The sequence below is a fragment of the Simochromis diagramma genome, unplaced genomic scaffold (assembly GCF_900408965.1).
Source record: "Simochromis diagramma unplaced genomic scaffold, fSimDia1.1 OVJJ01000753.1, whole genome shotgun sequence".
NCBI classification, from domain to species: domain Eukaryota; kingdom Metazoa; phylum Chordata; class Actinopteri; order Cichliformes; family Cichlidae; genus Simochromis; species Simochromis diagramma.
Genome location: NW_024387523.1, coordinates 2921001 through 2943089, shown reverse-complemented (window position 1 = coordinate 2943089; position 22089 = coordinate 2921001). Strand labels below are relative to the sequence as shown.

Genomic DNA, 22089 nt, shown 5'->3' with positions numbered 1-22089 from the left:
GAGGGAGGAGAGGAAGAGCAGAACTTGGCTACGTAAACAACGGCCGCTTCTCAATAGTTTTGACCAATCAGATAGACGCACATTCTCATTTATAAATCTCTCTCCCAGGAGTTGGCTACAGCAGACTGCTGCTGGCTGGTTTTCTAACCAGAGGGAGATCCATGTATTATTCTTTGAACTGCTTGAATCATTAAATCTAACTTGAATTGGACCAGAGCTGTTTATCCTGGAAAGAAAGACCACACAACAGCAGCAATAAACCTTTCTTATCAAGTTCTGGTGTGGAGAAAATATTTTTCTATAAAGATTAAAACTTTATTAAATAATTTAAGTTTCACCACAATTCAGTCCATATTAGTCATTTACATTTTTTAATACTTTAGTTTGACCTAAATCACAGAAAGCTTTATTAAAGGCAGGACGTGCGCTGGATTATTGATCCAGCATGAACCAGATGATAAGCATTACAAATATTTGTTTAACTTTATAGGCTCTTTATTCCATTTTTAAATGTTATTACAACCATGGCAATTTATATTTTTGTCATGAAATGCATTAAACAAGTGTCTAAGAAGTGCTTTTTGTAATCCCATCTTAAGCAAATTGTGGTTTTAACACAGAAGACTCACATCAACATCTGCTGTCATGTGATTAAGGCGCCCAGTGTGAATGCATTCATTATTTCCTTGGTCTTATGTTTTCCTTTGAGGGGGAATTTTTAATTTTTTATGATGTTCTATGAAAGGTTTGCAGCACAAACAGGCAGACTTGGCCGAGGATACTAAATGTCCCATTAAACCCCAAATTAGTTGATTCTGCTTTGGACAAATTACAAAAAACCCCAAAGCATGTTCAACAGTTTACTGTTCATTTGAGGCCGCAGAAAACAAACAAACAAACAAACAAAGAGTCCCTTTCTTTGCTCTGAGAGCTGTGAATGCTACAATCTATGCAACCTGTGGTGAAAGCTACGTCTTTATGTAAATACAGTCCTATGATGTGCATTTTGTATAAAATACTTTTAATTACATATGAACAGTCATTGAATTACAAACTACATGGGCAGAACTTCCTCTTTTCTGTCACCCATTACTTCAGTCCTCATCCTTTCACACAGCAGAGCACAGCTCCTCTATCTCCCTGCATCAGGCTGACAGCATGCAGGCTGGTAAACAAAGCAGGCAGATACAAGTCGCGCTAGCCAACTTCAGTCATCGTCCTCTTCCTCGGAGGAAGAGCGCATCACGCCTCTGCTGTCGTCTCTGTAACACCGGGCCAGCAGGCGCAGCTGCTCCAGGGCCTCCTGGTAGTCTGACACTTCAGGCCCTTGAGAAAGGAAGCTGGGGGCAACACGGCGGATGTCGAAAGCACTCACACCGCGATGCAGCTCGGAGAGCCAGGGGTCGAGCGCAGGACCCGACTGGAGGGAAGTCATGACGGGTACGGATGAGACGACACGGGGCGTACCTGCAGAGAAAGATCATTCATGAAAACCTATAGTAGAACGGCTCTGCGTTACACACAGACAAAAACAGAAAAACACTCACTGCCAGGCGGGGGCGGCTGGCCCTCCAGGAAGCCCTGAGCACCGAGGGATTGACTGAATATCTGCGGGAAAGGTGGTGCCAGCTCACTGGGAGTAGAAACCAGCTGCAGAGCCCTGAGACAGGGATGACAAGATGATGGAGAGAGCAAGGGTGAGAGATGAGAATTTGTTAGAAGAAAAAAAAAAAGAAATAGCAAGTGTCACGTGTCAGTGCAGAGACTCACAGAGGAGCTGAAGGATAGAAGGATCTGATGTAGGAAGCCAGGACGTCCTCACCGCTGTGGAGACTGTGCAGAGGAGTGGGCGGTTTAGTTCCTGCAGCCAGCGAGCTGGTGAAAAGAGAATTAGGGGGGGGGGGGAAAAAAAGCATGTTGCTACAAGTTGTTTATTCAAAAATGTTGACAAAACTGTCATTCACAACCTTAGCTGAAGTTTAACCCAAAGTCATTAGCATAAAGACACCAGAGCAACCTCCCCGAAGAGGGTCCAGTAACCATCACAGTGGCAGACATCCAAGAACGGGTTTCCAGTATGAAGAGCTGGACAACACCTGTTATCAGGTACCCAGCTGAGGCGCCTGTATCCAGTAAGGGTCCTAGGCTAGACCCTTTATGCTAAATAAGCCTCCAGTATGAAGAGTTGGACATGAGGGAGAGAGATAAATATGAATGCTACAGCAAGGGGGACCCAGGACAACGTTCAGGGGGGAGATATCCACCCGAGTGGAGAAAGGCACTAATCAATGCAGCACAGGAACAAGCTCTGAGGCTGGGGTCTATCACACACCAGCTATCATAGATGAAGAAGGTCAGTGGTAATTTCGTAGGGGCAGAAGCAAACTTAAACTAAAGAGTCAGAGTAGAATATAACTGACTCAATAACTTCGTTCTGACCTGATGAGTTTCTGGCCTTCGAAGCCTTTGAGCGTCGCCCACTGGCCGTAGCATCGGCCGTCTCCTGCTTCAGCGCACCCAGACAGAGGCCTCCACGGCAGTACGTCGGTGTATGTGCTCAGGGCGTCAGGGAGAGAGGAGCCGTGCATCATGGGAAAGGGGACGGCACCATAAGCAGCCACGACCTGTGATTTAAACATTGGTTACCATAATCTCAGGCATCTCCACAGATAAATAACCTAGCTGCAACATCCAGCTAGCTTGTGAGACTTCATGTCCTTTATATACCTATAGAGCTTCGAGCTAGTTCCTTTCATGACTTGATTAAAAAAATAAAAATAAAAATAATATTTGCTGAAGGGGGAGAAAAAAATATATATATATATGAACAATTGTTAAATACCTTCCTCCCTGATACAGCCAGGTCATCTGCCAACTGCCACATGGGGACGCTGTTGTTCCTCAGCCTGTAAGGTGCGGTAAGGGTGTCCAATGCCAAAGCCAGGACAGAACTGGAGTGGTACCACAGTGAGGGCTGGCACAGAAGACAGACAGATACATGTTTATATATAATCCTGCATACCTGCACATGTAAACTGTGTGTCTATGAGTTGAATTATCTCTTTAATCAGAGCTGTGCCAAAGTTTAAAGTTTGAGTGCTTACATTTGGATAGAACATAAAATAAGTCGGTACAAGGTCTTAAAATAATTGCTTGTTGACCAAATGACACAATAATAGTACTGCAGCCAGTCTCACATCATAACTGAGGTGGGTGAACGTCGTGGGAGAGGACGGTCGTCTTCCCAGACCACCTCGCAAGGTCAACGGGCAGAACAAAGAACTGTGACTGGCCATGTGTACCATCCCTAAAGTGCAGTTCAGCAGGCGGTAGAGATCCTTCACTGGCGTCTGTTCAAACAGAGACAACAAATATAAATAAAGAAGCCGCGTTACAAAACATTTGCTTTTAAAGAAAGAGACACTCACTGAATCTGGGTGACTGACGGGTAACAACCCCCAGGTTAGGATGCCCCTTCCTCCGTAAGAGTCGTGAAGCAGCTCAGTGACCTTCGACCCCAGACCTGCAAAGCCATCAGCCAAGTCGCACAGCACCTGGAAGCCCTGAAAGGAAAAAAAGGATTGAGGAAGCACAAAGAGATATGCAAGAAGATGGCAGATACGAAATGGTGTACAAGTAAACTTTGATTAGCATCTTTTTAAAGGTCTTACAGTACAAAAAAATATTTCTAATTATAGGGGAGAGTGAAATGGAAGAGTTACCTGAAGGTAATCGCACTCCTCCACAAAGAAGTGCAGCCTGTCCTCCAGCTCCTCGAGCACCGACCCCTGGAGGAGAGACTCGCCCTGGCCGAAAGCCTCCAGACGGTGAGCCTCTCTGAACGCCCATAAAAGCAAATATAAAGCACTCAGTTTAAATACCTCATAACTGTAAGTCAGCAAGTCTCAAGAAGCCTTTTTAAGTGTGGTGGAGAAGCAGTTGTGGGTATGTTTTAGATTTAATTTAATGCTTTATTTCATTCTGTCAACCAATTTAAGAATAGAATTAATTTAGAAAACTAACTGAATGTTCTTTCATTTTATTCTAAAGTATTCAGGTTTCGTCTAATTACTTTAATAAAACAAAAAATGACAGCTTGGATACGTGAAGTTTTATAATAAACTTGTTTATACATTTTCTGCCTTTTCTTCCATACTGACCCACAGAGAACAGTCAGTTTTAATCCTGATTGTGAGGGAAGGCTGACATCTAGTGGTGAAACGCAGGTGAGGGCCTTCCACTCTTATTTTGTGGTCTAATATATAAAAAGTTTTCTCTGTCATAATAATCTAGATCTGGAGAAACTTCTTTGATGACAACATACAACAGTTTGCATAATGAGGTTTGGAAAATATTGGGAACATTTCCCAAACATTTTAAGCTGTTTCGATGAGATGTGACAGGAAATTCTGCACCTGCAGTTTTTATGTTGAAGTTATGGCTCTGACTCCTTTAGAGGTTCAAAGTAAGAAGCATCAACAAACTACAGGTAATGTTGCACCCGCCTTACCCATCGTGGTTGTACTGGTGGATGACCGAGATGGTCCGAGGGTGCAGGTGGATCCTGAGGAAGTCAGACCAGACCTTCACGCTGCACTCCAGCCTGTAGCTCTTCTGTACTCTAGCCAGGTGGCTGTTCACTGTATCCACACTCAGTGACCTTGCTGCTGGGAGAGATTGGGTTTTTTTTAAGCTCATGTGATGATTTTGGTACAGAAACTTGTTATTTCATGCACGTTTGGTTGAGAGGTTTTCATACCTGAGCACTGAGGCTGGGAGCTGGAGGGAAAATCAGCCTCTGCGAGTATCTCTCCTTTCTAGACACAAAGAACAGAATGACGGGCTCTTTGGAGACGTCTCTATTGAGCTATTTTTTTTCCTGGAAATTTGCTCTCGCACAGCCAGTTTCATCACTTATTGCATTCTGTGGATTAATTTGGGAAGCTATGACACACAGCAGTGCGTCCTTATTTATTACTTACTTATAGGGATTTTTACAAAGAGAGCAAGCAACGGTGATCTGTAACCTGGTCGCAGTCAGTGATGACACGCATGTATGCGAGTCCCTTCAAGCAGTCCAGGGCACGACACGCTTCGACCCGACTATAACTGTAATGTGTGTGTTTGTTGTGAAAATCTCTTTGTGTTAGTTTTCATTTCTACTTGAAATACTCACATCCAACTTATCAAGGTCTTCAAGGAAGGAGTTCTTTGCAGGAGGACTTTCTTCGTGCATAGTGATACTTCCATCCCTGCCAAATTAAAAAAAAAAAGTTTTCAGTATATACACTAAATATGAACAGTCTTAGGACCAGTGCATGTAATAAATGGATTAGTTAAGAATAATGGCGACTGTCAGTGCAACCCCTTAGCATCCTAGCAGATTCACCTATGGTATCAATTACAAAGTCCTCCATTGGCTCATTTTCATGTCATCGTATTCACAAAGTGTCCATACCACCTGCCCAGTGGGGTGACTACAAATACTCATTCCTTTTATCACCACAGGGTAAAAAAGGGATATGCTATAGGATTTGATTTGTCCTATAGATAAATAGATTTAAATGTAGATAAATATCCATATGTAAACAAATAAACAGACCAAAAAAAACAAAAACAAAAAAAAAACAACATGTGACAGTGTTGAAACCAGAAAACAACACAAATAAAATTTGTTATACCAGGCAGAAAACAAATAGAGAGGGTCTTGTTTACCATGTGACAGCAGACGTGTCCTTGCCTGCATCGTACAAACTTCCCTCCTGTCGCAGAGTACGAAGACTTCCTGTTACAGAATGAGAGAAAGACGGTCAGAATTCACCAAAAAAAACAACAAAAAAACAACAACTTTGTAACAAGTGCTCTAAATTAATGCTAACATATTATATTTCAGTCAGTAAACTGGACAAAGTAAAGACACAAAGTTTCCAGTATTTCTAAAAGCAAGTTACCTTTGAGATCCATGGCAATGAGTCGTGGTGTGTAGGTGACGTGGCCGCCCAGAGTCTGTCCTTCACGAAACACGACATCGCTCTGGATCTCACCTGGCGGTGACTCCGGATCGTACGATAAAGATGCATCCTGCAAACAAAGAGAGGAGCACCTCTGTTTATCTGCTAGCACGGTCAAAGCGATCGAACAATGCTTACAGAAATTCACAAAGCAAACGTATCATTGTTAACAATCAACAGTCCCGTTCATGAATGTATATACAACAAGTTGACAGTAAGGTGCAACCCACTGATTACATGGTCGAACAAGAACACCAGTTTAGACTTCACCAGAAAACATTTAAAAGAGCACAAATCTGGGGGGGAAATGAAGAAATCTTTGCACAGATGAAACCTAGATCAACTTGAACCAGAACACTGGAAGAGAAAAGTAAGGAGAAGGAGAGACACTGATTGTCATCCCAAGCATACCACAGTATCTGTCAAACATGGGAGAGGCAGTGTTGTTGCATTGGGCACATATGGCTGACAGTGGAACCAGGTCATGAGTGTTCGCTAATGATGTGACTTGACAAAAGTAACAGGATGGATGCTGATGTGTACAGGCCTGTACTTTCTGCTCAGTTGAGCCAAAAGCTGGAAAATTTATTAGACAGCACTTCACAGTGTAAAAGAATAATGACCCCCAAATCATCCTGCAAAAGCAACCTTAAGTATTCCTCCATGACCAAGTCAGTCACATGATTTCAACCCAATTCAGCGTTTTTATTTTTTAGCTACTGAAGACAAAACAAAAAGCAGAGAGACCGACAAACAAGCAGCAACTGAGGGTGGCTAAAGGAATAGCTTGATATAGAGCACCTAAAAGGAGATGGGGAGAACAACACATTTGATGAGGTCCAATTTTGGATCTTTATCCATTTATTAAAAATAAACCTTATGTTTTGAAATACGAAAACTTTTTAATTGAGCTAGAGCCTTTGAAAATGGGGAGACTATATATATAATAATATTTGCTTTAAATCTTGGACCAACAAATTATGGACCTAAATGCTCAGGTAACAGTTCTGAGTGTTTTTTATGAAAAGCTCGTAACAGTTTGCTAACCTGCTAATTCAGCAGCTTTAGCCACACAACTGTTGGCGGCTATGCCTCTGTTTATGGTCAATGCCATGCTGGTCAGTTTGACCATACTTCGTGTCCCAGTCTGTCAAACTGAGACTAACCAGAGCTAACGGTTCACAGCAAGCTCACAAGTTTGACAACACATGCACAGCTAACGTTAGCCAGCTAGCCTAACGTTAGCCTTGCACGCGCACTCCTCACCTGTAAATTCCACCAGTGAGTTCCCGCAAAGTTGGAGTAATGTCCGAGCTGGAGGGTGATCACCTCTCTGCAGAGGCTGCTCATCGTGACGAAAATCAACACGCAAGACAGAAGATAAAGCCCACAACTACGAGCATGATGGGCATGTTTAGAATTGACGGCACTGAGAGGAGACGAGCTAGCAGCGGCGACGGCTGCAAGCCATTGGCTGACAGGAGAGTAAGACGAAATGTGATTGGATGGATCAGCGACGTCAGTATGATAGTTTGGTTTCACTGTGCCTTATATTCACGTGGGGTCCAACCATCCCGTACAGTACGGGATGGTTGGACCATCAGTTGGACCATTGGTTACAGTAGTTTGATTGTTTATTAGACTGTTTCAAACACTCAAAGAGTATGTGACAAATATTTATATTAAAACTCATCTGATGCTTTTTAAAATAATGCAATAGTGAACACAATAATATGAGTTATGAGTAATAAATATGTTTATATACATTTTTAGGTAATGTGATGTTTGCTTTGAGAATGATTTGATGGATAAGTATAAAAGTAGAGGATCTAGAGAAATTATATGATAGGTGCACCAGCCTCAGAAATTCCTCTGCCACTTCTGACTTCGGTCAAACAACTAACTTTCTGGTTAAAGTTTAATTGTTTTGTTTTGTTTTTTGTTTTTAAATGTATGACATAAGTTTGTAGAAGGTTTACCCAAAGTACTTTGTGTTTGTGTACAGCTGATGCAGAACCTTTCAGATAATTATTCAAATATCCACGCTCCCTGAACTTAAAGTGACGATCAGTTATTTATATTTACTAACCAGGCTTTTTTATTTTTACGTTTTATTTTTTTAATTTATTTATTTTAATGAAGTTTAGTTTCAATGAGTTTCCTGAATGGATTTGCTTGATTTAGTTTCTTTTTTATAAAAACATGGCCAGGTACAAAAACTTAGATGAGAACGCACATTTAAAATAAACCCTTTTTGAAGACATCAGAATTCTAAGCAAGCAAATACACTAAAGGCAAAACTAATAATTAAAACGAATTATTTGTATATGTTTTGTCTTTTGGTTTATTTTATGAGCACACAAAACAATTCAAGATCCCGTTTTTCTTTCAGAAGTGCAGTTTTTATTTTTACTTCGGTTAACTAAGATATTATTCAAGTTTAAATTTCAGGTTTTAGTTATCATAATAATGGGATTTTAAAAAAGGTATATTTTCTACTGTAGAATCTTTAATATGCTTATGATGGCATACCATTTGATGTGTAGGAAAATGTTCTGTGCAATTTATATGTCGCTTTTAACAAAGCGTAGCAGTCAAAGGCAAAAATAACTTTCAAACACAAAGTTATTTATTTTCCAGTGTCCATATGCTCTGCAGGAAGTAGTCTTTGTCTTGTTTTCAGGATGTTCATCTCATCAAAGTGTAACTCTTTTAAATCAGGTGTTTGAATGTGAGAGAAGACTGCAAATGAGCTGTCTGAAGACATTACAGAGAACTCAAATGTGAGCAGCTGGTTTTTATTAAAGTCACAGGGAGTGGTCGAACAAACACATTTGATGACTTTAAACTGTTGAATTAGGGTTTTAACTTATGAAGCGATGGATAAATGAGCAGTCCAGGCTAGTTGTAGGGTTTACTGGCTTCCACTGAAATAGGACACAAAGGACTGAAAAATGTCGCGCACATCCTGCATCTTCCCCTTCAGGGTGGATCGCAGGTTGTCAGTGGTGTCCTCAAGGCGATCTTTGATGTCCTCAGCTGTATTCTGAATCTTGAGCTTCATGTTCTCCATCTGAGACGTCAGCAGGTCCTTCAGGGTGGTGATCTTTGTCTGGGCGTTGTCTCGCACCTGAGCAAAGTAAGGGTCCAGTCTAGTCTTCAGGTCCTCCACGTTCTCAGAGGTGCGGGACTGAAGCTCCTCGAAATACTCTGTGACGTGTCTGAAAAATACATGTTTATATTTATATGCTTATTAATAGCTTAATCATTAAGACATTAAGTCAAACTGAAAAATAGACAAAAAAGTGGTAAAAGTTCCCACCAAGGTCAAATTCTTTCCTTCTTTCACACCAAAATGTTTCTTACATTTTAAATTCACCAGCTAAAAAGCATCAAATCCTAATATCTGAGCTGAGTTTGGGTTATTTCACCTGAATAATCCACTCACTATCTGTTCCTTTGTTTTTCTACACTGTTAAAACCCCCCAAATGTTGTTATTTTTCTGGTGAGGTTGTCCCACTCACCTCTTGATCTCCTGTGTGTCCTTGCTGAGGCGCTTCTTCATTTTACGGGTGTAGGTGGCAATTCTGCTCCTGACGTCGTCGGTGTTCTGCTCCATCATGGTCTGAAGCTCCTGGACGTACTTGTCCATCTGCTCTCGGGCCTCAGTCATGTGTTCACGGAGTTTGTCGGCCATGAGCTGCAGGTCTTTGCCCAGACGATCTGCGGCTTCTTGAGTGTAGGGAGCCAGCTTGGTCTGCAGGTCATCCTTGTACATGGCCAGCTCGGCCATGCTGTCCTGGATCAGGGTGCTGTTCATGGACGGGAGAGGAGATGGATCGGTTTAGAGGTTTTGTCTGTGGTTTTGATGCATTCAGGATCCAAAGGGGGTAAAGCATCACATTAGCTCTGGATGCACTGAATCATTTAAGATAAGTAGAAATATCAGCAGATTTTAATTGAAACACTGAGAAAGATTCGGTAAACTGTAGGACTAAAGCAAAACTCAGGAGACGCACAGGCCAAAGTTCAGCTCTCAAAATGTCTCACCTCACTGCAACCTGCTGATCAGACTCTGACACTCTGCTGTTATATAACAAAGCCAAAGCCCAGCACCATTTTGTTAAGAGCGTTCCTGTTGTAAATTCAGTGTTTCTAAGTCGTGGAGTTAAACTTTAGTAACTAGATAGAAGCAATTTGCATTTAATTTATGAAGTGAAAATTTCTGTGAACTTAAACTTTAACAAAAATATTGAAATTAATGGCTGGCTGCTGAACTGAGACACTGACTGAGACAATTTATGCATGTTACTGTTTTATATTAATAAAGGATAAAATTCTATGAGCTGGATTCAATTTTTAATCACAATTTTAGTGATTTAAATGCAGCCGACAGCCGAGCAGCACTGATAAAAGTCAGTATGCTCGACTACGATTACAGGAATAATCGAACTCACTCCAGTTCCCTGCTGATCTGGGAGCTCTTGATGTCCTTCACCACTACATCAGCCTTTGAGTTCAGGTCCGTGATGTAATCCCTAAACTTGTCGACTGTGGTTTCCCAGCTGTCCTGCCAGTCCTGCTGAAGCAAGCTTCGTGCGTGGCAGCCTGGTTTGAACAAAGGAAAACATGTCAAATGGTCACTTTTGAATGGTTATCCATCTTTGATCAAAAGATGCAAATTGTAGTATAAGGCTTTAAAATTATGTTTTAATTTGTCAAATCTGGGACCTATGGCAGCATTTAACTGTTAAAGGACAACTCTGATGACTAAAAAAGCTGCAGAATGCATAGTTTGTTTTATTCAGTATGTAACTAAAAGTTGAGCTGGTGTAGGCCGCATTTTTGCAAAATAAAAGCCCCCAAATGTAACAGGAGCTTACATCTTACATCCTCATTTTCTTCTCACTCCTGTATTCTACTTTGCATCCACTTTTCTTTCTATTATTTGACCCTAAATAGACAATAAACTCACTTGAAAAGACCGCCAGTGCAAGGATTACTGCAAACACCCTCATGATGACCAGAGATTAGGACACCTGGAATATGATGTACAAATAAATTTTAGTTACAAAAGACTAAAAAAAACGTATTCAAGAGACCCTTTATTGACAAATACATAACATTTTGTTGTCTAAATCATCTAACTCTCATTTGATTTGATTAATGAATCTAATAAGTATTCAAATATTTTGGACTGCAAAAAGAAATTCGACTTTTAAAGATTTCAGATCGGTAATCTTACCTCAGCGATCTGATCTGTGACGTCTGTGAGAACGACTGAGCTCGTCTCCCAGTATTTATACAGTTTGGGGGCTGTTGATGTAATCACATGGATGTCAAGAGGAATTCTGACCCGTGGCCGAAGTTCCCGACTGCGTTGTTGTAACTTTATTGCTGAGCGTGTCGTTTTGGCTCCACGTCGCACACAGAAAGGAGACGTGCAGACACAGGTCAGAAATAGTAAACACTTTTGGACTCACGGCTTCCTCTCTGGATCTTCTGCTGAACTTGTGTTTGAGTTTGTTAACTAAAATGTGATTCTTTCAGCCACTCTGCCTCGAGCACCATCACATGATCAGAGAAACACGATTTTTGGTTTTCTTTTACCGTGACCTTTTCAGCCAGTGCCAGCTGACAGCACAACAATGACGAGGTTAAAGGTCGTTTTTTTGATATCACTGTTCATTGGATCTGGTTCAAAGTCTTCTTTAATTGCCACTGTGTTCATTTCTAGGACTGATATAAGATGGGAAACTTTCCAGTTAGCAAGTTTGACACAGAACAGAGCAAAGTTAATAGCTTTATTGTCTGCAGATGTGGGAACTTACATGTAGCCTTCTTCTTATTAAATATATATGTAGAAAATGTGATACATTAAACATATAACATGCAAAAAATAAAAATAAAAATCAGAAAAGTCATGAAGATATCTGCACTAATATACAAATATATTGCTTTACAAATATTTAGACCAAAAAAAACTTCTATTTTTATTTTCTATTTTTTATTTGTAAGAAGTCAGAAATTAATCAAATATGTCATTCAACCACTAAAACTATTTTTTCTGTTCAAGAATCGCACTAAATTACTGTCATTTGGCATCTTAATCGAAAAATAATAACATGCTTTACTGGTTTTTTCAGCTATTTTCTAAAATAGTAAATGTGAAAAATAATGGATAACAAAATTATTATATTTTAGCATTAAAAATATATAATTTTGATTAAAGATGTTGCACTGGTGGATGAACAAATATAGAAGTATAATATATTTTGGTAATTATGAGCATGTTTAATACTGCGGCATAAACCTTACAATAATACATTTGTAAAGCACTGTACAGTAACATTTATGTATTTTATCATAAAGGAATATTTCAATCCAAGCACATTGTGTGTAGTTGTTTGATTTATTTTTAACAGCCAAATAAACTATTAAATTTATTACTTCATGTTGACATTACTGTTTGAAATTGTGTAATTAAAACAGATAATATTCAGTAGTGCATTTATTACACACTAAATTGTTTTTATGCATTTATTTAGTTTATCGATTTAACAGTTTTGCTTGTCTTATTTTTTTCTTCTTCTATTTTGACCTCTAAAAATCAGTAAATAAAAACAGCAACACTAAAAGTTATGTGATCTTTTATTTTAACGAGTTACAAGGCACTTAACATGAATAAAAACGAATGCCTTTATTTATTTATCAATTTAAATAATAATTTTATCATTATTTATTAAGTTTAATATTTATTTGATATATATTTTTAGTGAAACAGCAAAGAAACCAAACCGGAAACTGCAATATTCTGACAAAGTGTAATTAATTATCTTTGTAACCAATAAAACAAACTCTGTGCTTTGTAATTAAATTAATGCCACAGTATTTTGGCAGCATGTGGAAACACTTTTAAAGAAGTTTACTTACCAATCAGAGGTTGGGCCCTGTGAGTATTTGGTTTGCATGACAGTGAAAACATATATTTAAGATATGGGAAAAAGGTGGAGAGCTAGACGATTTTGTTAGAAGAATGAGGGCAAAGATAGAAACACAATGTGTAAATGATGAAATCACTGGTGACCATGTGACGAGAAAACGTTCAACCAAATCTGAGCCCCTGTACTGTTAAAGATATCGTCCCGATGCATTGATTGAAAAATCCCACAGTCGCTCTCTTCTTAAATCCTACTGAAAAAAATGGTATGATCACCAGCCACACCGACAGGGCGAGGGTGGAGGGGTTGATGGTTTTGTTCAGTATTTACTGAGCTTTTGTTCCTTTGTTGCTTTTTTAGAAACTGTGCTGTCTTCCTTTGTCTTGTCTTTGTGTCCCCTTTATTTCCCCTCTTAGAGATTCCAAGCCCTAAGCCTCATTCTTCATTGTGGTGTCCTTTGGTTCCCTGCATACTCGTTCTACTTAAAAGTACTCAATAGTTTATGGAGAATCTGCAATTTTTAAAAAAAGTAAAAAACATGTGTAATGTTTGCTGCAATATTGTTCTTTTTGATGTTTCACCCACAAATACAGGGCAGCTTTCTCGTTTCTGTTGAACTGCTATGAGCAGAATTAACAGCTGTATCTGTCTTAACCTTTCCTGAACAGTGAACACGCCGAAAGAGCCAAACAGAAGATCAAAGTTATCACAGAGATAACAGTCTGACCTAGTAGCAAAACCTATGTAAAGTCAGATAACACTGGCTACCAGATCAAGTGAGGCAGTAAATTTTTAAAAAAGAGGCAGCTGAGTGCATTTTGTTACCTGATGGTGATGATTTTTCTGCTCATCATTTAAACGTTTGATTGTTTTTTCTCTGCAGATTTGCTCGGTCTGTGTTTGTGAGATTTCGTTAGACACATAAAGGTGACCGTGCTTGACTTCATTTGCACATTTTTTTAAACATCACATGTATTTTCTCTTTCTAACACAAAGAAAAGACCAAAAGTTCCTTGAATGTGTTTATTGTTGTTTGTCAGATAACACTTTTAGAGGTAAAATGTAACATGTAAGCCAAGAGCCCCGAGAGGCTCTTTCACAGATGTAAAATCTGTAACATGAGGTATTATGTTTTCTATGTAGACATTAAAATCCACCTTGATTTAGCAGCAATCACTGATGACAAGGCAGAAGAAAATATCTGACACCTAGTTTTTATTCAAGTCCATTTACAGGGTCAGTTTTAAGCACGCCCGTGGATCAGACCGTTGATTTTCTGGCTTATCTGGGTCATCTGGGCCTCAAAGCTCCTCTTAAACTCCTCCAGGCTCTCCTGCATCTTCTCCTTTATCTCCTCTGTGTAGGGCACCATCTGAGCCTGCAGCCGGTTCACTTTCTGCTCCAACTGCATCTTCAGCTCCTGGCTCTTCTGCTGCAGGGCAGCCTTCAGGGCCTCTGGGTCCTCAGCATAGGAGGCCGTGTCTTTCTTCAGCTCCTCCACCTTGGCCAGCAGCTCCTCGGTGTAGGGCTGCATTCGGGCCCTCACGGCTTCCAGATCCGTCTCCATTTGGGTCTTCAGCTTTTCTGCCTCCTGGGAGAACTTAGACATGAAGTCCTGGGCCAGAGGAGCCACCTGAGTGCGCAGGGTGTTGGTGACCGTGTTGATGGCATCAGTGCTTGTTGCAATGAAGGTGCTGCAGAGATAAGCAGAACTTTGAATTAAAACTTCTTCATCTTCAAGTTTTTTCTGTCAATATAAACTAAAGCCACTTGAAACACAAAATTCAAGCTTTTTAAGCACTGTAGGACTCTTACTTCATTTCCTGTCCCATTTCGGACTCTCTGATCTTCTTCAGGGACTCCTCAGCGGTCGCGGTTACCTTTGCAACGTAGTCCCAGAAAGCATCTTTCACCATTTCAGCCTTCTGTTTGGGCTGGTCGTGCCATGTGACGTTGGCATTGCAGCCAGCTACGAGAAATGAGGCAAAAGCATTTCTCATTCACTGTTGTTTGTGAATATCATGAATACTTCTTGATCAAAGATAATGGATGAGAAGTCTCTCACCAGTGAAAACGGCGAGGACGAGAACCACGAGGACCTTCATGTCTGACGCGGCACCTGTAAAGAAACTCAGTAAAATTAACAGTTTGTGGTGATTTTTGTCAGAGAAGGCAACAAATCTCACTGCTGTCCTACCTGGTGCACCTTCTGTTCAGTCTATCAGCTGCTGAATGCTGCGTGTGCTGTCAGGACTCAGTATATATAGGCAGCCGGTCGTGTGGAGGAATCAGGAGTAAAGTCCAGCGCTGAGTGCTGTGCTGTCATGGCTGCTTCCACATCACAGGAGTGCTAACAGTGTCACTGCACACATCTTTCAGAGCAGCATCTGACCTCTCTCACTGCCTGACATGACTGACATGTTGGTGTTTATTTTGGAAATCTACAAATTCACACATGATCAGAACTTTAATTCAATTTTACATCATGTTTTTTGATCTGATCAACTCTGTGAGGCTTTCTGTTTTCTGCATACAAACATCTGTGGGTTGGCACTGAATGGAAACTCCTTTTTTCTAGTGCACAAAAAGGTTTTTATAAACTCTTTCATTTAACAAACTATTATCACCAAAAAACAAAACTCCAAGACTGGTTGAAATCAAAACTTTGATGCTCTAAAGACACCAAAGGAAGCACACTGGTGCTGAAAAGAGAGAGGACAACACTTCCACTAAAGGCAATGGTGCGGATCGTCTGCTGGGGCCATAACTAGGCAATAAAAGCAAGTATCACACAATTCTTTAATTTAAAAAAACAGACCTAACATGCAGGATTGACAACGAAAGGCAGGCAGGGGGTGAACAACAAAGACTAATACTTACATAATCACTAATAAAACATACGAAACAAAGAGAAAAGAACTACATTTTGATACAACATAACACAAGTCCAACAGTGTTATTGTGTAATAGGTTAGAATTAGAGAAAAGGAAAACAACAAAGATAGATGAGACCACGAGGAGCAAACCCTCAAAATTAATATATAATAAATAAATAATGAAACAGTTAACTCACTGAGACAACAGTGAGATGTAGAGAGGGGGGAGAAGAAAAGGGGAAACACTTCAGAGCAAGGAAGGAAGGACAGTAAAGAAAGTAAAACTAAGCATTAAAACACATAAATCACAAGTACAAAGACTCTGACAGGCAGGTAATTTAAAATTAATGTTTCTTTCAATTCATCCTCTGAGGGGATGTTGGAGCCACATGTTGTGTTGGTTTTTAACACATTTCCATGAGCCAGACTAGCATCGTCACCATCGTCTTCATCTTATTCTCCCAGTGATTTCCAGTCCTGCAACAGTTATTCTACTGCACCGGAAAATCAGGAAGTTTCCCCTACTTTAAAAAGTTATGCAAACTTGTATTCTTAAAAAAAACAAAACAACAACAACAACAACAACAAAAACAACTAAGTACAGTTCACATACTTTGACTCAGGACAGTCATGGTAAGGGAACTCTTTCACTGTACTTAGAGTAATTTAATTTCTAAGAACTGGCAAATATTTGTGTGGAACTAATTCATTTTGTACTCCTAAATGAGAAAAATCAAGTTAATCTAAATGTCCAGCTAAGTACTGGCAACTTTAAGAAAAAGAAGTTTTTCACTTGTTAAATTGATTTATTTACAGTAGTGGATTAAAAGAGCAGCTAAATACTTCCCTAAAAATTTTCATTTAAAACATATTATTGTTTTTGTTAAAGCCTTAATGCTATCTTTATTTTAACTTAATTTTAATTATCTGCTTCTTTTTCTTCTTCTTTCTGCTGCTATCCATCCACAAACCTTCTCTGAGGTTTCCCTCCAGCCTGGCAGCTCCATCTAGTGAGAGAAAACTAGAATTTTTATGAGTTACACATTAATAATCAAGTTGACCATGTAAACAGTCGAGTTTCTACCTTTTCTCTATTGTACATATGTAACTGACCCAACTGGTTTTACAGATTCACTTCATCACAGAGTCTCAATAAAGGTTGAAGAAAAAAAAAACTTTAAGCATTGTTTTGATTTTAAAGTGAGAAACAGTAGATGTAATTTGTTTTACTGCAGTGCAAACAGCGTGTGTCACAAAGAAATCTCAGGTCAGTCAAGTGTGAGTCAGACTTGGTGCCCTCTGATCTGAAAATTATCTTCACTAAAGAACGTCCTTTGGCTGTTCCCTCTCAACAAACTGATAAGAGAAGCTAAAGTCTTCCTCTCAGGACAAACTGCTGATAAACACCACGCTGTTTTCAAATGATGTATATATATATATATATATATATATATATATATAGATATATATACATATACCTATATATATATATATATATATATATGAAAAAAGACCTTGAAGCAACTGAAACAAGCATGTGGAAGTTGGTAGACTGAAAAGATTTTCATTCAGTTTCTAATAGTTTACAGAATTAAAATTGTGTAGCTGTACAGATGTTAAGTGTAAGGCTACGTATTTGGGAAGAGTGAGGTGGAACTATGAGGGCAGCGTGTACGGGGTTAGGGCTGGGTTATGTTCTCTGAGACGTGCCGTCCAATCACGTTACAAATCCTGGAAACCTTCGTAGCTGTAAAGTTGTGTGGTCAATGAGTCTTGCTTTTATTAGTCTTTCACTAACTTCACATACTGTATATGTAAATATTTCTTTAATTTCTCTCACGTTATAAAGCCCTCACTGTGTGCATATTTTTATTCTTTAGTCTGCTGCTGTAGCACAGTAATTGTGGGATCAATAAAGTATCTGTCAAGCCATCAAAAAGCCATAGACTGTATATAAAAGACAGAAACCATTCATGTGCAAGATCAGGTACAAAGGTCCAGAAAATGGTACAAAAATAACTTGAAGAAACATTAATAGTTCATAATTCCTGGATTTGTGGTATATGAAGCGTGTTATATTCATTTAGTTAGGTTTAAATTCATTAACAAAGTGTCTGAGAGTTTGCTTGTTGGTCTCTGAGATCAGATGGGCAGATATTTAACACACCGATCAGCACAAATAGTAGTAGGCATCTACTAATTAGGGCAACAGAAGACTTCTTCACCTCTGAAAATCCACCAGTGGTTAAAGTTTGGGTTCAGTTAACGTCCAACCATTGTTATAGACTTTTCACTTGGTTTATGTCAGTTTGTTTCTATTTCACGTGTAACTTTAAAAGTCTAATTTGTCCCAAATTTCCATTAACATAGTCTCAGAAGCCACGAGCAGAACAAAAACGGTAAATAGGTGCAGTTCAGTGACTCATATCAGTGGAGGTGAGGTCAACGGCTGCTTGTGTTGGCGCACCTGTCAGTCAAAGTGGCCACTCCCCTTAACTCTAAGCCTTTAATAAAATCCAAATAGATGACTAAATAAAAATAAAAGAAAGACCATACAGTTGTTATAAAGGTGTAAACCAACGAAAGAGACCCAAAACAATTTTTGTACCAGTCTCGTCTTTATTTCATCACTACAAATAAAGACTTAAACATGGTGGTCTATGGAGGAAATCTAGCCAGCCTCAAATGGAAATTACAGGAGAGGCAACCTGGTTTTCCTGTGTTTCTCCTGAAAAAAAAACTTTCACGAGTTGTTTTCTGCTGCACCTGATTCTGTTTACGATGTTCAAACCTAAAGAAAAACTACTCTAACCAAGCCAGATTCCAGCAAGCCTGTATCATAAGATATGGAAACACTAAGATTGTGACGTGGAGTCACAACAGTGACAAGAAACTGTCCAGCGGGGCAACCAGAGGAGGACTTTAACCTTCAGCGTCGCTATAAAGCCCGCGAGCGGTCGTCTGCACAGCACAAACCATCAGACAGTGAAGAAGAGACAAGCTGCATCTGTAAGGTAAAAGATCTTATTTCAAACTATATATTCTTAAATCAACCACTAAATCCAGCTTTAAACTAAGCACCTGTTCTCTTCATCCAACAGCATCAACTTCAATCATGAAGACGCTCATCGTTCTCGCTCTTTTCTCCGGTGAGTAAATCTTCCCTTCAAATTAAAAGCTGAACCCATTTTAAATCACAGCTGATCAAATTAACCGTCTGCTTTCATCCACAGTTTGCAACGCCAACATCCTGTGGCCAGAGCCTCCCAAGACCAACCTGGAAGTGGTGAAAGATGCCTTTTGGGATTATGTTGCAAAGGCCACACAAACCGCTGAGGAGTCCCTGAAGCAGATCAGAGAGTCCCAGCTGGGAGAGGAAGTGAAGTAAGAGTCAGCATGAGGAGTCTGAAGAAGTACAAAATATGTACATATATTATATGTTTTCAGTTTAATAACTTCCTGTTTCTGTGTATCAGCACCAAGATCTCTCAGAGCGCCGACACCGTGAATCAGTACGTCGCTACGCTGCACACTCAGGTGGCTCCTTTGACCCAGAACTTCATGACTCAGTTCTCCCAGGAGGCCGAGCAGCTGAAGGCTCGCCTGGAGAAAGACCTGGCCGCTATGGGCACCAACGCAGAGGAGATGGTGGCGAAGATCCAGACCAAGGTGGATGAGCTGAAGAGTGGAGCTGAAGCCTACGCTCAGGCCATGGACCCAGAGCCCATGAAGGCCGTCCTGCAGCAGAAGAGCCAGGAGCTGAAGGAGCAGCTGGAGCAGAGCATGAGCCAGCTGCAGGCCCAGATGGTTCCCTACACCGAGAACATGAAACAGAAGATGGAGCAGAGCCTGGAGGAGTTTCAGAGGAACATGATGCCCCTGACCCAGAGCTTTGAGACCCAGGTGGCTCAGAAAACCCAGGAGATCCAGCAGAGGTTGGCTCCCTATGGAGACGAGCTGAGGGAACGGCTGGACTCCAGCGCTCAGGACCTGCAGACTCAGCTGAACGCCCTGTGGAAAACCTTCACCAAGATCGGCCAGTAAATGGACTCTGTCTCAGTCTTAAGCCTTAAGCGCTTTCTCTGTATCACAAACCAAATATTTATTTCATCTTCACTCCTGTCTGTTTTATGAAATAAAAATCCAGAATTTCTGCATTTTCTGCGTCTTGATTATCATTAAAGGTGTGTCAGTAATTCAATGAGCGTGTTTAATTTCTGAAAAGCTTTAGTCGTAAACAGAAGCTGAACATTGATCTTACCAGTTGGGGGATGGGGGGGAAATGAGGGGGAGGGGGGGGGGGGGGGGTCAAACTCACTTTAGTTTTATGATCTTGTTTTTTTCCACATTCAGTTTGTAATTACACAGCACAACAAACCTTTAAATTTAGAGCATTGTGAATAGTTAAAATACTTCTCTGGAATTTTCATACTTTGCAAAGGACCTTTTGGTGGGCCAAAGGTTTGACACCCTCCATCTAAAATAGCATAATGTATCGCTCACCTACAGATTAGTAGTAGCAGTAAATAGGTGCCCCGAGGTTAATAACTATTCATCATAAGTAAATACCAAGCTTCAGTGGCGCTCATATATGTACTGGTATACATGTTAAGCTTTAAATGTCACTGGAGGAGTGCAATTCCTCATGATGTTTATGTTCTATAGGCTGATAATCCTGAAGGATCACTATTTTCATACCAATTAAACATTCTGCATCTCTCATGTCTCAAATTGATTTATATCTATTATTTATACTTCCACTTGTTCTATTTACTTTTTCCATTAGTTTACTACCTGTCTCCAATACATCTAAAAATATTGCTGTTGTGACAAACAGCCTCTGGGATGAACTTCTGGTTTATGGATCTAACATGCGGGAGAAAATATCTTAACAGAGAAAAGTCCTTTGGCTGTTCCCACAACAACCTGATAAGACAAAGGAGCAAAGTCTCCAACCCAAGATAAACTGATGAACAATTCAAATGACGCATAGAGAGATTGAAGCAAATGAAACAGTTATCCAAGCAGCTCACTCTGTTGTACTCCGAGCACAAAATGATATATGTGAAAGATTTCATTCAAAAGTTCTGTTTTACTTTCAATTTGTTAGAAAGTGATTAATGCCACCTCTTATTGATTTGTGAGTTTTGTCTTCTTTTTAGGACATTGTAAGGCAGACTAAGAGGGGCTAATTCTGATCTATTTTCCACCATAGAATATATTTACTTTCAGTTTCTAATAGTTTATGATATTAAAGTTAAACTGTCGTTGGATCCTAATGGTGCAGACCAGGAGATGTGATGCCAACAAACTACAATAAATATAAGGCAAAGAGTTTGTGTGGGTCAATGAGGGGCATTTACCAGAGCTGAGCCTGAACTTTTGACATTAAACATTAAAACTGCATGTTATAGATTTGCCATTTGAATATGACAAATAAGCTGTAATTTATTACAGTTCCTCAACTTACTATAAACATGAATGGAAGCTGACGTTTCTTTCTGAACTTCTGTGGTATGTTCATTGCACTTGTGTATTCCTCTTTTTCTATTAGAACTATTAATGCACAGCCACAAACAGTTTCAGTTGTACAGTAGAAATCGATTGATCCTCTCTTTGAGCCACATGTTTCTTGTGATGCATTTGTGGACATCTGGAAACTAGAATCAATCAAAATGTGGGATACTGATTCAGTACATACCCATACTACAGTACCGATTGGCAAGCTTAGTTACACTGACAATGTGGTATGCAGATCAGCATTGCTGCCACACAACAAGAAAGTCCTGGGTTTGAATCCAGCGTGGGATGTCTGTGGGATGAGTTTCCATGTTCTCCTTGACTCTGTAGCTTCCTCCCACAGTCCAGAATCACGCATTTTTGGTTAATCGGTGATTCTGCTGCCTTATCTACTCATTTAGCTCCACTCAAACAGAACTAATCCAATAAGATAGCGGTGAAGTAACCAGTTACGTGCTGTGAGGGGTGAAATTGAAGTTTTGTTGTCATCACAGATGATGAGAATGCCTTTAGTTCCTCCTCACAAATCTGTGATCAGGTGTAGGCTTCTTCTCGCCCTATGACACCCAGGCTCCAGTTCTGCTACAACCCTGAAGCAGATTGATGACAGATGCTGATTATCTGCCAAAACTGGGTCATTCTTGAAGGTTCCCAGGCAGAGGTAATTCAAATTCTGTGAAATAAACGGTATATTGTTGAGGAGAGCAACTGATGCTTTCACAATATGCTGCAGGAGTATA

The 22089-nt window shown here is 39.9% G+C and overlaps 4 protein-coding genes across 6 annotated transcripts; 1 reads left to right on the top strand and 3 right to left on the bottom strand.

Moving 5' to 3' along the window:
• Positions 1 to 354: 354 nt before the first annotated feature.
• msto1 (misato mitochondrial distribution and morphology regulator 1) lies at positions 355 to 7501 on the bottom strand. 2 transcript variants are annotated; one of them, XM_040020779.1, is made up of 14 exons: positions 7278 to 7501; positions 5952 to 6081; positions 5716 to 5785; positions 5177 to 5252; positions 4760 to 4817; positions 4511 to 4667; positions 3723 to 3837; positions 3429 to 3563; positions 3198 to 3350; positions 2843 to 2974; positions 2440 to 2624; positions 1771 to 1875; positions 1548 to 1660; positions 355 to 1467 (listed from the first exon to the last, which is right to left on the bottom strand). In XM_040020779.1, exons 1-14 carry the CDS (start codon positions 7359 to 7361, stop codon positions 1208 to 1210), a joined length of 1773 nt encoding a protein of 590 aa, XP_039876713.1. In that variant the 5' UTR covers positions 7362 to 7501; the 3' UTR covers positions 355 to 1207. The 2 variants fall into 2 exon arrangements, with proteins under 2 accessions (XP_039876713.1, XP_039876714.1); XM_040020780.1 differs by having other exon boundaries at positions 4511 to 4664; positions 7278 to 7500.
• Positions 7502 to 8793: 1292 nt separating this feature from the next.
• On the bottom strand, positions 8794 to 11057 carry apoea (apolipoprotein Ea). Its single transcript, XM_040020546.1, has 4 exons — positions 10988 to 11057; positions 10470 to 10620; positions 9537 to 9824; positions 8794 to 9232 (listed from the first exon to the last, which is right to left on the bottom strand). The coding sequence occupies exons 1-4, from the start codon at positions 11028 to 11030 to the stop codon at positions 8926 to 8928; spliced, it is 789 nt and encodes a 262-aa protein (XP_039876480.1). The 5' UTR covers positions 11031 to 11057; the 3' UTR covers positions 8794 to 8925.
• A 2914-nt stretch (positions 11058 to 13971) lies between these two features.
• Positions 13972 to 15407, bottom strand: LOC120726722 (apolipoprotein A-IV-like). 2 transcript variants are annotated; one of them, XM_040020548.1, is made up of 4 exons: positions 15151 to 15407; positions 15019 to 15072; positions 14769 to 14922; positions 13972 to 14647 (listed from the first exon to the last, which is right to left on the bottom strand). In XM_040020548.1, exons 2-4 carry the CDS (start codon positions 15056 to 15058, stop codon positions 14197 to 14199), a joined length of 645 nt encoding a protein of 214 aa, XP_039876482.1. In that variant the 5' UTR covers positions 15059 to 15072; positions 15151 to 15407; the 3' UTR covers positions 13972 to 14196. The 2 variants fall into 2 exon arrangements, with proteins under 2 accessions (XP_039876482.1, XP_039876483.1); XM_040020549.1 differs by having other exon boundaries at positions 15019 to 15407.
• Positions 15408 to 18767: 3360 nt separating this feature from the next.
• LOC120726721 (apolipoprotein A-I-like) lies at positions 18768 to 19986 on the top strand. Its single transcript, XM_040020547.1, has 4 exons — positions 18768 to 18843; positions 18931 to 18978; positions 19063 to 19213; positions 19306 to 19986. Exons 2-4 carry the CDS (start codon positions 18945 to 18947, stop codon positions 19871 to 19873), a joined length of 753 nt encoding a protein of 250 aa, XP_039876481.1. The 5' UTR covers positions 18768 to 18843; positions 18931 to 18944; the 3' UTR covers positions 19874 to 19986.
• Positions 19987 to 22089: the final 2103 nt, after the last annotated feature.